General features: G+C 38.2%; 1 protein-coding gene across 2 annotated transcripts; it reads left to right on the top strand.

Moving 5' to 3' along the window:
- Positions 1-2,082: 2,082 nt before the first annotated feature.
- LOC117254979 (uncharacterized) lies at positions 2,083-12,866 on the top strand. Of its 2 annotated transcripts, XR_013490375.1 has the most exons (12): positions 2,083-2,240; positions 2,642-2,790; positions 2,879-3,035; positions 3,624-4,001; positions 5,571-5,852; positions 5,945-5,968; positions 6,104-6,205; positions 6,306-6,336; positions 6,777-6,826; positions 7,343-7,377; positions 11,277-12,095; positions 12,210-12,866. XR_013490375.1 is itself a non-coding variant. In XM_033623474.2 (11 exons), exons 1-11 carry the CDS (start codon positions 2,174-2,176, stop codon positions 11,373-11,375), a joined length of 1,374 nt encoding a protein of 457 aa, XP_033479365.1. In that variant the 5' UTR covers positions 2,083-2,173; the 3' UTR covers positions 11,376-12,866. The 2 variants fall into 2 exon arrangements, 1 of the variants encoding a protein (XP_033479365.1); XM_033623474.2 differs by having other exon boundaries at positions 11,277-12,866.
- Positions 12,867-13,799: the final 933 nt, after the last annotated feature.

Genomic DNA, 13,799 nt, shown 5'->3' with positions numbered 1-13,799 from the left:
GATGAATTCTTAGAAGAGAATCTTGAAAGAAAAAGTAGCAAATGTGTTGTAAAGTCATCCTGTTAATCTCAGTTTCCTTAAAAGGACAGTTAACCAATCTGTGTACCCTTTGTTTTTTCGTTTTTCCATTTCAAAACCAAATCTGAAAAACAATCTAGTTGTTCTGTTTTTTCTGTTTTAAAACCAGAAAACAGAACAACAGAAATCACATGAGAGACATTGCTGTTGAGTTTTTCAAATGTATTGTGGTCATTTGCTGAGCATCATAAGCTCTGAGTCATCTAGTTATATTATATAGAGAGAAGACAGACATCTGTAACACTCAGCAACTCACACTTGAATCTGGTGATCTGTCCCTTTAATAAGCACGGACTCTGAGATGCAGATGTTGTGTTTTTAAGAGTTTTAAAATGTTGTTGCACCTGATCACTCTTTGTAAGAGGAGGCTCCTGAAGAAAAAGTGATAGGCAGAGCGCCCTCAAGGATCTGCACTTAGATTAGATTTACTACTCCTCTATGGCTTGACTGTCAATAAAATTCGAGCAGCAGCGATCCTCCTTTTGATGAATTTATTATGAAATATGAGTCTTCATTTTGCAGGGTTCTAGGGGAAGTTCCCAAAATAATATTCCCGGACTAATGTGATTTAAATCTGTACCCTGACCCTCTTTAGGGATATTTACCACCTTGAGATAAATTAAATGTATAATGTGCACTTTAATACTCCTCTAGACTGGAGTTATATTCCCTCTGTTATGCAAACTAAACTACTTCTGCTTCACAGCTATTCAAGTTTGGAGTTGTTGACAGAGTTTATAAACATCTTGTTCTATCTATCAGTGACCTAATTCTTGGTCTCTGTTATCCAGTTCCGCTTTTCTTCTTCTATCATCTGCAGCTGTGGCTGTCTCTAACTTTTCCCACACTTTTAAGTCTAATTCTTTCTGCATAAGAAAGAATAGGCTTGTGTGTAAACTCCAATAAAGCAGTCACTGAAAAAGGCCTGAAAACAAAAGTTGAAAATGTTGTAGGCCTACTTTGCATTTAATTTATGGTAGTATTTAGTCTTTATTTCCACAAGTAGAAATAAAGAAAGAACAATAGATTTGATCATTGGAGGAACAAAAAGCTATATGTACTTCATTATCAGGGTAATATTTCAGGACATTATTTCTTTAATAATGTTAAAGACGGTACAACCTCCATTTCTTTTAATGAAATCCTACGTTTGCAAAACATAGACTTGCTTTTATATAGCACCTTCCTAGTCTTCCACACTCAAAGCACTTTTACGCTACATTCATCCATTCACACACACATTTGTACGCTGGTGGCTGAGGCTACCTTACAAGGTGCCACCTGCTACTCAGTTAAACACTCACATACATTCACACACTGATGGCATGGTAAGCAATTTTGGGGTTCATTTGGGGTCTTGCCAAAAGGACACTTCAACATGTGAACTGCAGGAGCCAAGGACTGAACCACTGATCTGCTCATTAGTGGAGGACCTGCATATATATACAAGAAATAAATATACTTATGTGATAGGGTAACATCTTTCTCAATAATGTTGCAGCTTATAAAGGTGGGACTAATTTAATCTACTTTATATACTGTTGGATCTTGCTATTAATGATTATACATAGTCATTTATTTGTTGATTTATATTTTGTATTATTTATATGAAACTTTACAGTAACTGATGCCTGATGATTGATTATTTGCCTCGAAAATGTAGTGGAGTAGAAGTATAAAGTACATAAAATGTAAATATTCGAGTCAAATACCTCAAAATTGTACTTAAGTAGAGTACTTGAGTAAATGTGCCTAGTTACCTACATTCCACCACTGATTATCAAGCATATCTATCACATCCTAATGGCATGTTGGGCAACTCTGTGTTTGCTGTGTCTTCATTAATGTGCTGACACAGGAACATTTTATACATCTGGGTTACTAAGACACAAGGCTGCTATTTATTCTCATCATAACACACATCCGATCAGTGGACTCCAAAAAAGGAAGTGTGTTTACTGTTTCAACTTCCCCCAATCGTTGTGCCTTCAAGAGGATGTGATGCGTGTTGAAAAAACAGAGAGAGGGAGAAAGAGAGCAGCCGTTGGTTGTAGGTGCTGTCTTGCTTGTACTCAGTCTTCTTCTTGAGTCAAAGATGCAGGTTGGTGGTGGACAGTCGCTCTGGATATACACTCTGCTAATCACTTCTCTACAACTTTGGGGTAAGTATCATGCTACAGGTGTTTCTATTCTCATCGTTATTTCTTTTTTTTTTGTCTAAAAACTGAAAGATATATAATATCAGAAATGTGTATTTAATTATTTCTTTGGGTTTAAGAAGTTGTAAACAATGGGGAAACTGCCAGTAAATATTTTGTCATGAACACAAACATTTCTATCTGTTGTAAATTTACCAGATATTTAAGATAAAGGCAATTCCTCTATTTCTTGTTTTATGTTCAGTTGTAATTTTCACATCAGCTGCAATCACAGATTTGGTACAAAGTGAACGTCACCACATGTCGCAAACACAGCAGCGTTTTTATATGTCTGCTGTACTGTTGCTCCACTTCAAAAGGAATTTGTGAAATTCAACTGATATACCTTTCTCTGTCCTGCTTAGGAAGACTTTCAGCTTCCACTTCCTCTCCCGCTCTTCCGGCTCCTAAACTTGACATCTATTCGAGGTCAAAGGGCTCAGTGGTTCTGGTCTGTCGGGCCCCAGAGGGCCAACAAGGGTTTCATTTCATGTTGTACCGAGATAGAGACAAGGTGAATCTTTTTATGTAATGTTTTCTGTTGTGTCTTCCACTGGGCTCCTGTGGTTTTATTCTTTTCTGTGTTTCTCTTAATCATTGAGGTGGACTCTCAGGAGCTGCAGTCTGGTACTCAGGAGGCTCAGTTCACTGTGACGGTAAAGGAAGAGGATTCAGTCCGCTTCTTCTGCTGTCTGTACAAGGACCAGGGTGGTCGTTACAGTTTATTCAGTCCCTATTTGCAGGTGGAGCAGCTAAAAGGTGTGTAAATTGAAAAAACAACAACAATTTGACCCTCAGTTTATTGATGGAAGCTTTCACTCTGGCAAAATGGTAAAACATTTTGAATTTCAACCTTAACTCTGGTCTAATATAGAGGACAACGCAGGGAGAACATGTGGTCTGGGCTGTACCTTTATATCTTATCAGCAATAGAGTTTGCAGAGTCAGTCTGTTCAGTCTGCACCCAGTAGTGATTCTACATGTGGTATAAAACAACAAACACTCCCATCCGCCCCTCTCCAACCCTTAACACACACTGCTGCATGCAGGTGCTCTCTGTGGTCTCTTATTGTCCTCTGCTCTGTGGGTGTGTGTTGTGGTAGTTACATCCTGCACTTCATATAGAAACCACACACCCTGACACACACAAAAACATCAAACACAGTGTGTACTGGCTTACTGGGTTAACGGTTTGAGAGGAAAGTTTGGCTAGCAACTGTGGCAAATCAAGGTTGTTAGCATTATTGTAGGTTTTACTGACTTTTGTGCCAAGAAATGAAATATGTAAAAGTTATGAAGCCACAAAAATATAAAGATAGCTGTTTCTTTTTCATTTCCCTTTTCCAGATGCTACCCCCACACGCTCTGTGCCCTCTTTTCCTCCTCCAGTCTTGTCTGTGGAGCCCTCAACCGGTGTGGTGAAACGTGGGGAGGTGCTAACCTTCAGCTGCTTGGTCCCAAATCTGCCCCAGTCTCAGTCAACCTATAACAAGAAACCAGTTACCTTCCTTTTGCTGAGAGCCTCTGAGCACACAGCGGCGACATCTATCATACTCCAGCCTCAGGCCAGTCAGGTGTCAAACCCCGAACCCCAGCCAGGAGTCTTCACCGTGGGGCCAGTGAGGGGAGGTGAGGGGGGTGCATACACCTGCCTCTACCAGATCACCAAAAAACGGGGATTGGTAAATTCAACTGTCAGCAACATGGTTCAAGTTACTATTACAGGTGAGGTCCACATGAATTTTTACCCTGGAACAGCATCTGTGTTGTTTAACTTGTTACTATTGACTTCCTTTAAATCATTACTAAAATGTTTATAAAACTGATTTACACTGAGTGGATTTTTCTTCTGGTGAATTTGGTATATCTCAGTCAATTCAACTAGTTTTATTTGCATTTTTCCCAAAATATTATAATCTTTTATTGTTCTGGGATGTTTTGTTTTATATATCTTTTGACATTGTTTTGTGTTTTGGAATTAGATACTTGAACTATGATTATGCTGGCTGAAAATATTCCAGTTAGTTTAATTAATTACTGTATGCATGAATAAAATCAATAAAGGAAGTGAATGATAATGAGCATTTGTCAACAGATTTTAATGGAAACTATTTCATTGCTCACAAATGTTGTAACCATGGCTCCAACTAACAATTATTTCGTTATTTCTCAAAGCTCAACTTGAAATATTTTAATTACTTGTTTTGTCTGAACAGCAGTCCAAAACTCCCAAACTACTGTGTTTACTATCATATCTCTGTATCCTCATACATCCTCAGACATCTTACAAGAAAGCGTATACATCTAACAAATTAGAGCCTTACGAATTAGCGCCTTACCGATAAGGTTAGGGAAAGAATCACAGTTGGGCGTCACTGTGTTATGCACTTCACTTAACATAAAGCTACATAGGTTAGGTTTTAGGAAAAGAATCATGGTTAGACATTGTAACATTATGCACTTAACGTTAAGTTATGAAGGGTAGGCTTCGGAAAAGAACCGTGGTTAGACACTGTAACGTTATGCACTTAACGTTAAGTTACAAAAGGTAGGTTTCGGAAAAGAATCGTGGTTAGGTGTTGTAACGTTATGCACATAACGTTAGATTACGAAGGGTACGTTTAGGAAAAGAATCATGGTTAGGTGTTGTAACATTATGCACTTAACATTAAGTTACAAAGGGTAGGTTTAGGAAAAGAATCATGGTTAGACGTCACGTCATGCACTTAATGTTAAGTTACGAAGGGTAGGTTTAGGAAAAGAATCATGGTTAGACGTAACATTATGCACTTAATGTTAAGTTACGCAGGGTAGGTTTAGGAAAAGAATCATGGTTAGACGTAACTTTATGCACTTAACACAAAGTTACGAAGGGTAGGTTGTCTTTGTTTGTCCCAACCTGCCTTCCTTACGGGGACTTTCCCTCTCTATACTACTTCCATCTTTCCTCCTGTCAGCACATTGGTTACGTGCACGCAGACTTCACGATTACATGGGTTATATATACGAATTCTAGTGCATTACTTTTCATTGTACAAACAATGTAGGACAACAGCCTGATCATATAAGACAAGCAACAGATATTCACTAGTTTTTGATAAGCTAAAACAAGTTTTTTTGCTGAAAGATTAAATGATTAATTGATTATCAAAATTGTTGGAAGAGTTATTTTCTGCCCAACAATAAATCAATTAATAATTACATTTCCAGTTCCGATACCTTGTTTATCCAATCTAGACACATGATTTATCAACACCTTTCACTAATGTTTCCTTTGATTTTGTTGGTTACCAGATGCGTTGCCAGTCCCGACCCTTGTCCTCCAGCAGGACACAGACATGTGGCATTTGCTCTGCACTGGGTCTCCTGCTTACCCCAGCGCTGTGTTCTCCCTCTACCTGGCTGATAATAAACTTGCTGTTGCCACTCACCATGCCACCTTGATCCAGCATCAGGCCGCCTTCCCAGTGCCTGTCCAGGAAGCTCCAGTGGCTTTGTATGAGTGCCAGTATGATGTCCTCCTAGGAGGGAAATGGAGCAACTCTGAGCGCAGCCTCCCTTTGGCTGTAACCAAAGGTGCAGATTTACAGTTGTTCTGTATGTGTTTAGTTCATGCGAGTGCTACATGACACAATATATAACTGTGTGCTTCTTTTATCATCTTCTAGGAAATCCCCCTCCTCCATCAACAGGTAGACCTTAAATAACATTATTTTATATATAGTTTTATCTATTATGAATTTTGAGCTGCAGAAAGTTAAAGAATGAGTGACCATGAATGAAAATATTTCATATATCTCACAATAATGCTGGTGTGATGTCTGCAGATTGGTCCGGTGTTGACTGGCCTCTCATATTGGGCTCTTTCTCTGCTGTGGTATTGTTCCTCTGCTCAGTGGCACTCGTGGCTGTGGTGGCACACCGGAAAGGTACTTCACACATGAATCTCCGCATTCTTGCATGATATACTGTCACAAATAGTCTTCCGTTGTGAAACTTACTATTTCCTCTCTTTCCTCTAATTTTAAGTTAAAGCAGCGGCTGAGGAGAAGAAGAAAAGGTATTGTGTTTTTAGTGCTCATGAGTCTTAAAGACCAGTAAATGATCACTGTGTTTGTATGTCCAGAATATTTTTGTCTTTCTAAATTTCATAAATTCATCATAAATGATTAAGACAGCGTGACACATGAGCAACATTTAGAGGCAGTGTTAACCACAAATATTTTCCATGAAGTATTCTGAACATGCAGTTTAAAATAGCTCAGAATTAGCTTGAATATGATATGTAGTTTAAAAATGTATAATGGTAAGCAGAGAAAAGTAGGTGCACTTTATTAATAACTCTCCAAAATACATTTGACATTATAAGCTTGCATTTACACAGCATTGCTTTGAGGTTATGTAATTGATTTTCATATGACTTGGTACATAAAACTCCTTATTGCATTGCATATAAATTGGTATTTTGGTATAAAGTGTTGTTGTGTTGAACTGTTTCAGACAGGAAGCACAGTTCTGGACTCAAGTTCACGCGAAGGATCATGTTGTCGGTGAGTTCATGATCATATTTATAACTTGTTAAAGGTCCAGTGTGTAGGATTTGATGACATCTATTGGCAGAAGTGGTAGATGATATTCATGAGAATGTTTTTGCTAGTTTATAGTCACCTGAAAATTAGAATCATTGTGTTTTTGTTACCTTAGAATCAACCGTTACACACGGTGCAAGTCTTCTTTGTTGTTTCTACAGTAGCAAAGATCCAAAAAATCAAACACCGGCTCTAGATAGGGCCATTCGCATTTTTGCATTTTGTGTCTGCCACTGTAGTTCTCCTACAAGCTTGGTACACGGAAGAAGGTTTTAAGTCTGCAACCCCACCGCTAAATGCCACTAAATCCTACATACTAGACATCTAACGCATTTAACGGCCTATCAATTCAATTCTCTTTGATTCCTCTGAGGTGATTTTAATATTTCTGCAGTATATTGCATGGAAATAAAGAGAAATACTGACACAAACCACTGCTTGATAATGTGCTTGTTTGTCGTCTTCTTTGTTTTGCAGATCTTACACTCCCACATGCAGGCTTCACATCTCAGGTAGTTATTAAATCAATACCCCATTTACCAATTGCCAGTAAAAATTATTGGATTTTCAGCTATGATTAAGCAAAAGTTTCCTTTTTGCCTTTGCACTTTCTTATTACAACACTTTGAGGTAAAGGATACGGTTGGCTGGCTTTTTATTATTGTCAGAAAATTCCTTGAATAGATCAAAACCAACAATGTGTTAGTCTATCACACACTCTTTCTGATTGTCTCAGACTGTCTGTGGCTAAAACAGCTGGACACAGCAGTCCTTGGCAAATGGTACTCAAATAGGAGCAAATAGTACATTTTATGGAGACAAAAAAAAAAAGCAGTGGATTCATATAAATGTGATGGTTTGAGTATTTACAGCAGCAGGATGTTTAGATACACAGTATTTGTTCAATTCACAGCTGGTTTTGATCTTTAAAAGAGATCTGTTGACAATAACAAAACCATAGAATAAGACCAGACTTATCCTTTAAGAATGTTAAACATTGCACTGACAACAGTATCCATTTTGACACAGGTCATGTGCAGTTTCCTGACATTAACCTTCCTCTTTCTTGTGGTATTTCTGTGGCCTCTACAGTATGTTTCTCCTGTAGGTTCACTTGGACAAACACTGTAAACTTCCCTGATCCCTTTGCTGTAAACAAACACACGCACATACATGCACACACAGACACACATGTACACGCACACACTGCCATTCACCAAGCATACTGTCAACCCACACATATTCCTCGTTAGTGCTAGCACAAGGTTTGGGTCTTCCTCTCATTAGCTGCAATCACTTTCATTAATTAGCTCAATGAAGGGCTCTCATTAAACTAAAGGCTCTCTCCAGGCGCTCTCTTTTTCTCTGTGCACTGTTACTGAACAGCCATCTTAGATAACAGACAGACACTGTCATCTCCAGCTGATGGAAAAACTAACCAGCTGTCATGAACTGAATATTTAATCTCAGATGTGTCTTGGCAGATCTGGAGTGTCCTTGTCTTACCTTCTACCTAAAGAGCAGCAGTTTCACCAAGGATAGCAACTATTTGGGGTATATTTTTGTCAGTTATCTCTTGTTTTACTACACACAGTCACTGCACAGCAAAGAGACATGCAGTTTTTCAGTTTTTTTTTTATCATTACTCTATCAAACAATGGCACTTCCAGAAAATCTACCGAAAATCTTGGTGTGGCACATCAAAACCAAAATACATAACGTAATTTCAAGAACTCTGTTATGCTGTTCTGGTATATAGGCTTGTTGAAACCTATGCCCATGTGAGAGTTAAGGAATCACATACTGATATACTTTGTTTTATTATTTTACAGTTAATGTAAAATAATAAAACAATAAAACACCCCTCAGGGACGCTACTGCCATTAAAGAGAGATCAGCTGGAAGTGTATAACAACATTCATCAGCAGAGAAAGACTTGATTAGACTGATGATGTGAAGCATCTTCATTAAGTGTAGGCCCATAAGAAGAAAGGAGATAGGACAGCATCTCTCTGGAGTCTGAATGCTGGTGGTGATGAAGTGAAGCCTTTGTGCAATTGATCAAAAATTTTCGCTGACTCTCCGTGGACATACTGGAGGGAATGGTGGTGACTGGGAGGTGTGAAAGAAATAATTGTGGCTATATTTAAAAAGAAGCATCCAGCTTTAAAGACTGATTTGCTCTAGGAACGGGGGCAGAAACATCTTTAGTCTGTCAGAAATTGCAGATATAGTACCTAACTTAACTGATAGTGTGAGAAAGAAGAAGTGACAGATTAGTTTAGAACAGGAGGAAAAGCATAATGTAAGAGACAAGATATTCCTTATTTAGTTTTTGCTAAAGCGTGATTTAAATAATCGTTAAACGATTATGCTGGAGATGAAGAATGCAGGCCTCATCATGTTCTGGGAGTATCAGAAATGGGAAATGTTTGATGTGATGTCTCAGCATTGATGACAGTGATACTACGTTATGAAATACCCAATCTAGTGTGTTGAACTGTATTTTTTTTTTTTATCACTTATTTTTTATTGATAATTTCTACATCCACACACATACAAGACATACATGAACAACCCACAATCAAAACAATACAAAATAAGAATAATATTTGTTTGGGAGTTACATCTTCAGCTGTTCATCCTTTGTCATAGTGTCTTCATCTAGATCAATTGGTTCTGTCTGTCGTCTTTGTCGCTGTTTTTGGTTTTGAATAATGTCCATTTCTCCCACTTTTCTTCCAGCTGTGTTTGTTGTAGTCTCAGGCGATGTGTCAGTTTTTCCATTGTGTAAATTTCTTCTACTATCCCAATCCACTGATCCTGACAAGGAGGATCCACTTTACCCCATTTCCTCGTAATAGCTTTCTGACTGGCTATCAACAGTATTTTGATCAAATATCTATCCCTTACTCTTATTGTCTCTCTTATAGAATTAAAATTACAGAGATATAGTACCATGTAGCTCATAGGAATATTATACCCCAGTATCTTTTGTATAGTTACGTGTACAATTCTCCAAAACTTCAGTACTTTATGGCATTTCCAAAATATGTGTGAGTGGTCTGCATCCACTACTCCATATTTCCTCCAACATTGGAAGTCTGTGCCCTTATACTTATTCTTGACCTTGGGTGTAATGAAGAAACGAATCAAATTTTTCCAGGAAAATTCCCCCCATATCCACGAATTGGTGGATGTCTGATGAGTTTTCCACATATCTTTCCAATCCTCATCCGATATTTTCGTGTTAAATTCTGATTCCCATTTTTCTTTTATATACTTAGTTGAGTGTTTATTCGTCATCAATTTTTGGTATAAGGCAGATATAATTTTAATTTTTTTTTCCATTGTTGGAATTTATTATAATTTGAATCACACCATTCATTTCCATGGAGGGATCCATCCTGATTTCTTTTTTGTAATAGTATCTTAATTGTAGGTACCTGTAGAACTCATGCTTATCTAAATCATATCTGTCTTTCATGTTCTGGAAACTCTCCAGCTCCCCATCCTTCTGTAAAGTGTACCACGCTGTGACTCCCTTGTTTACCCACCGTTTGAATCCTTTATCATACACTGCTGGTTTAAAATTACTGTCAAATGCTACCCATCTAAGCACATTTGTTTCTTTCTTTATCCTGTACTTTTTTAGTAATCTGAACCATAATTCCAGTGTTGGGTATTCTCCAAACTTTTTCTCCATGTCTTTCCACTTAGCTGTATAATCTGGTGTGCACCAGCATATAATATGCCTTAACTGGGCAGCATAAAAGTATTCTCTCAGTTTTGGGAGACCCATACCCCCTTTATCTTTTGGTAGCTGGAGCATTTCATACCTAACACTAGGTTTTTTGCCTCCCCAAATAAACCTTGATATTATCTTGTCCCAGGTCACAAATTGCGTTTGGGGGACCTCTATTGGCAAGGACTGGAATAAATAAAGAAGTCTTGGTTGTACATTCATTTTGATAGTCTCGATTCTTGAGTTAAGATGATCTTGGGGTAAAGTAGACAATCTTTCAATGTCTTTTTGTATCTCTTGACTTATCTTATTATAATTTGCTTTGTAAAGTTTGGAGTCTTTTAGTGATGGTAACCCCCAGATATTTAATTTTCTTAATATTCCAACTGAAGTGATACGATTCCTTAATCTCTTTTGATGGGGTGTAATTAAGTGTTAAAATTTGTGTTTTTGAGCCATTAATTTTATATCCCGAGTGATAACCGTACTTTTCTAGAAGATTCATCAATACAGGTAGTGATTTATATGTTGAACTGTTTTATTTTTTGATCCCCAGACACAGGGAAACTTGTTAGAGAATAAAAGCAGTGGTATGATATGAAGTATGCCGCAGGAAAGACATTTTTCTGAGATCTTCAACAGCTTGTGTGTTTGTTTTGTGTGCAGGAATGGGCCAATGTGGACACAACTACAGGGACAGGGTCCAGAACCCCTTTATGGAACTCGCTTTCCACATTCACAACTCCGATCCATCCGATCCATTAGAAATGTTTGTTTTTTCTCTCTCTCTGTCTTTCTCTCTCTCCATGTGTGTGTTTATACTTTATCTGAGTTTATCAATGTAGCATCAGTTGGAGTTACACAGCAGGACAGGAAGGGCTATTTCCTCAGTTCCTATTTCATGTGTAGCAGTAAAATTGTACAATTTGACAGGATATGATGTTTGTTTGATCTTACATGTTACTGAGCCAGGGAATCTAAATACATATTGTATTGCTATTATTAAGTTTGTATCTGTTTTGTGAAAACCTAACCTTGTCTCTTACCTATAAGTTTACTTTAAGTTTATTCTTGACCTTACGGTTACAACAAAACAATCTCACAATGAGGTCTTTTTCCAGAACAATCACCAGAAAAACAAGTGTTGGCATTGTAAACCACAGACGCATTACATTTGCATGTTATATGTCGTAATTATGCAGAAATGTTGCGTTCCAACAACACTGTGGTTAATGTGTGGTAAGGTTTATTGCACAAAACCACATGGTACAAAACAGCCACATTTCCTGCCACAATACTGGAAAGAAACAGCAATGGGTAGCTGCGAAGCATCCATGTTTGGTGCCTAAAAATCAACTGGAAAAATGACAAAGGTTGCTACAAAACAGCCATGTTTGGTGTCTTAAAAGCCACTGGAAAAATCAGCGACCGGTCACAACAAAAAAGCCATGTTTGATGCCTAAATAGCTGCTGGAAAAACGACAGGTTGCTACGAAACATCCACGTTTGGTGTCTAAAAAGCCGCTGGAAAAACAGCGACCAGTTGCTATGAAACACCCATGTTTGGTGCCTAAAAAGCTACTGGAAAAACAATGACAGGTTGCTACAAAACACCCATGTTTGTTGCCTAAAAAGCCGCAGGAAAATGACAGGTTGCTACGAAACATCCATGTTTGGTGTCTAAAAAGCTGCTGGAAAAACAGCAGCCAGTTGCTATGAAACACCCATGTTTGGTCTCCTTAAAAAGTTGCTGGGAAAAAAATGACCGGTTGCTACAAAACACCCATGTTTGGTGCCTAAAAAGCCGCAGGAAAAACGACGTCAGGTTGCTACAAAACTCCCATGTTTGCTGCTGAATAACAAACACCTCGATATCATACATATGAAACATGCAAATGTAATGTATTTGGGGTTTGCAAAAATGTGAAACCAACATTTCTTCTAGCTACTGGGCTGCCTTGAAGTAGCTGCTCAGGAACTCTCCATTACATTACAGGATGTTCATCAGCATGATGCAGTTTGAACGGACATCATAGTAGTAGATTGTTTTGTATAAATCTATATAATCTACCTGTCTGACTGTTAGGCTACACCAAGATTACAACTTATTTTGAAGTGCTATTTGCAGATTGGCAGTGTACTCCTGCTTTATCAATTTTATGTCAAATCAAAGTCTGAACACTTTCAAACTATATATTGAACATTGAGCATTGTTTATGCAGTTACAGTGTAATAATAAAGTTTATTTATATAGCACTTACTGTATCAAATCCAAATATTTCATAGTGCTTTAAAAGGAAAAAAATGTATACAAAGTCACATGCACATAATATGTAGATATTAGAATATGTATACATGTAACAGATGTATCACATGCATTCTGTTATGATTTGTCAAAAAAAGACCCAGAAGCAGACTCAGGTAAGGAACAGCATTAAAGGAATATATATTAGGTTTAAGGGGGTGGAGGTGGAGATGAGAAAGGAGATGGTTGGCTGAAGCAGAGGGCAGGGAGTGTTGGGTAATGGCTGGAGAGGGTGAGGACTGGAGGGAGTGGCGTGGTTATTTGGAAGGGCTGAGGGAATTGTAGAGGGAGAGCAGGCAGGCCAATGAGGAGGCTGACCAGTGAAGATGATCCTGGAGCAGAACAGAACAAGATTAGGCAGGGCAAAAACACTCAATGACTGTGGTAGATATACTGGAGCTTGATGAGGTTGATGGGAGGCAGGTGTGGATAATCAGCAGTAATCAGGAGCCATGAGAGAGCAGAGGAGTGTCATGCATACAGACACACGAAGACAGACAGAAGCCCCCAGGGGAGGGGAAAAACTGAGACTGGGACTGTGACACATACAGAGCATATACATACACACATAAATACACACATGCAAACAAGGCGATATATAAACAAACAGGCCCTTTTTTAAGTGATTAAAAAGAACACACTGATTCTGCAAATCAGGCAGGAGTTAAGGTTCCTTGACTGCAAAAGCTTGGTCCTTTTTGGTCTTACATGTTCAGATGGAAAGAGCAAACAGGTTCCTGCCTAAGGACCTCAGGGCAGAGTAATTCAAAATATAGTGTTGTATTTGTGAAGGAGAAATACAACTAACAACACGTACTGAAATTGTCTGGCTGTAGTTTTGCTAAATATTCTGCAGAGGGCACCGTTTAGATATAATTTGGATG

This window comes from Epinephelus lanceolatus, chromosome 3 (genome assembly GCF_041903045.1).
Source record: "Epinephelus lanceolatus isolate andai-2023 chromosome 3, ASM4190304v1, whole genome shotgun sequence".
Classification (NCBI taxonomy): Eukaryota; Metazoa; Chordata; class Actinopteri; order Perciformes; family Serranidae; genus Epinephelus; species Epinephelus lanceolatus.
This window is presented reverse-complemented; position numbering and strand designations above follow the sequence as displayed.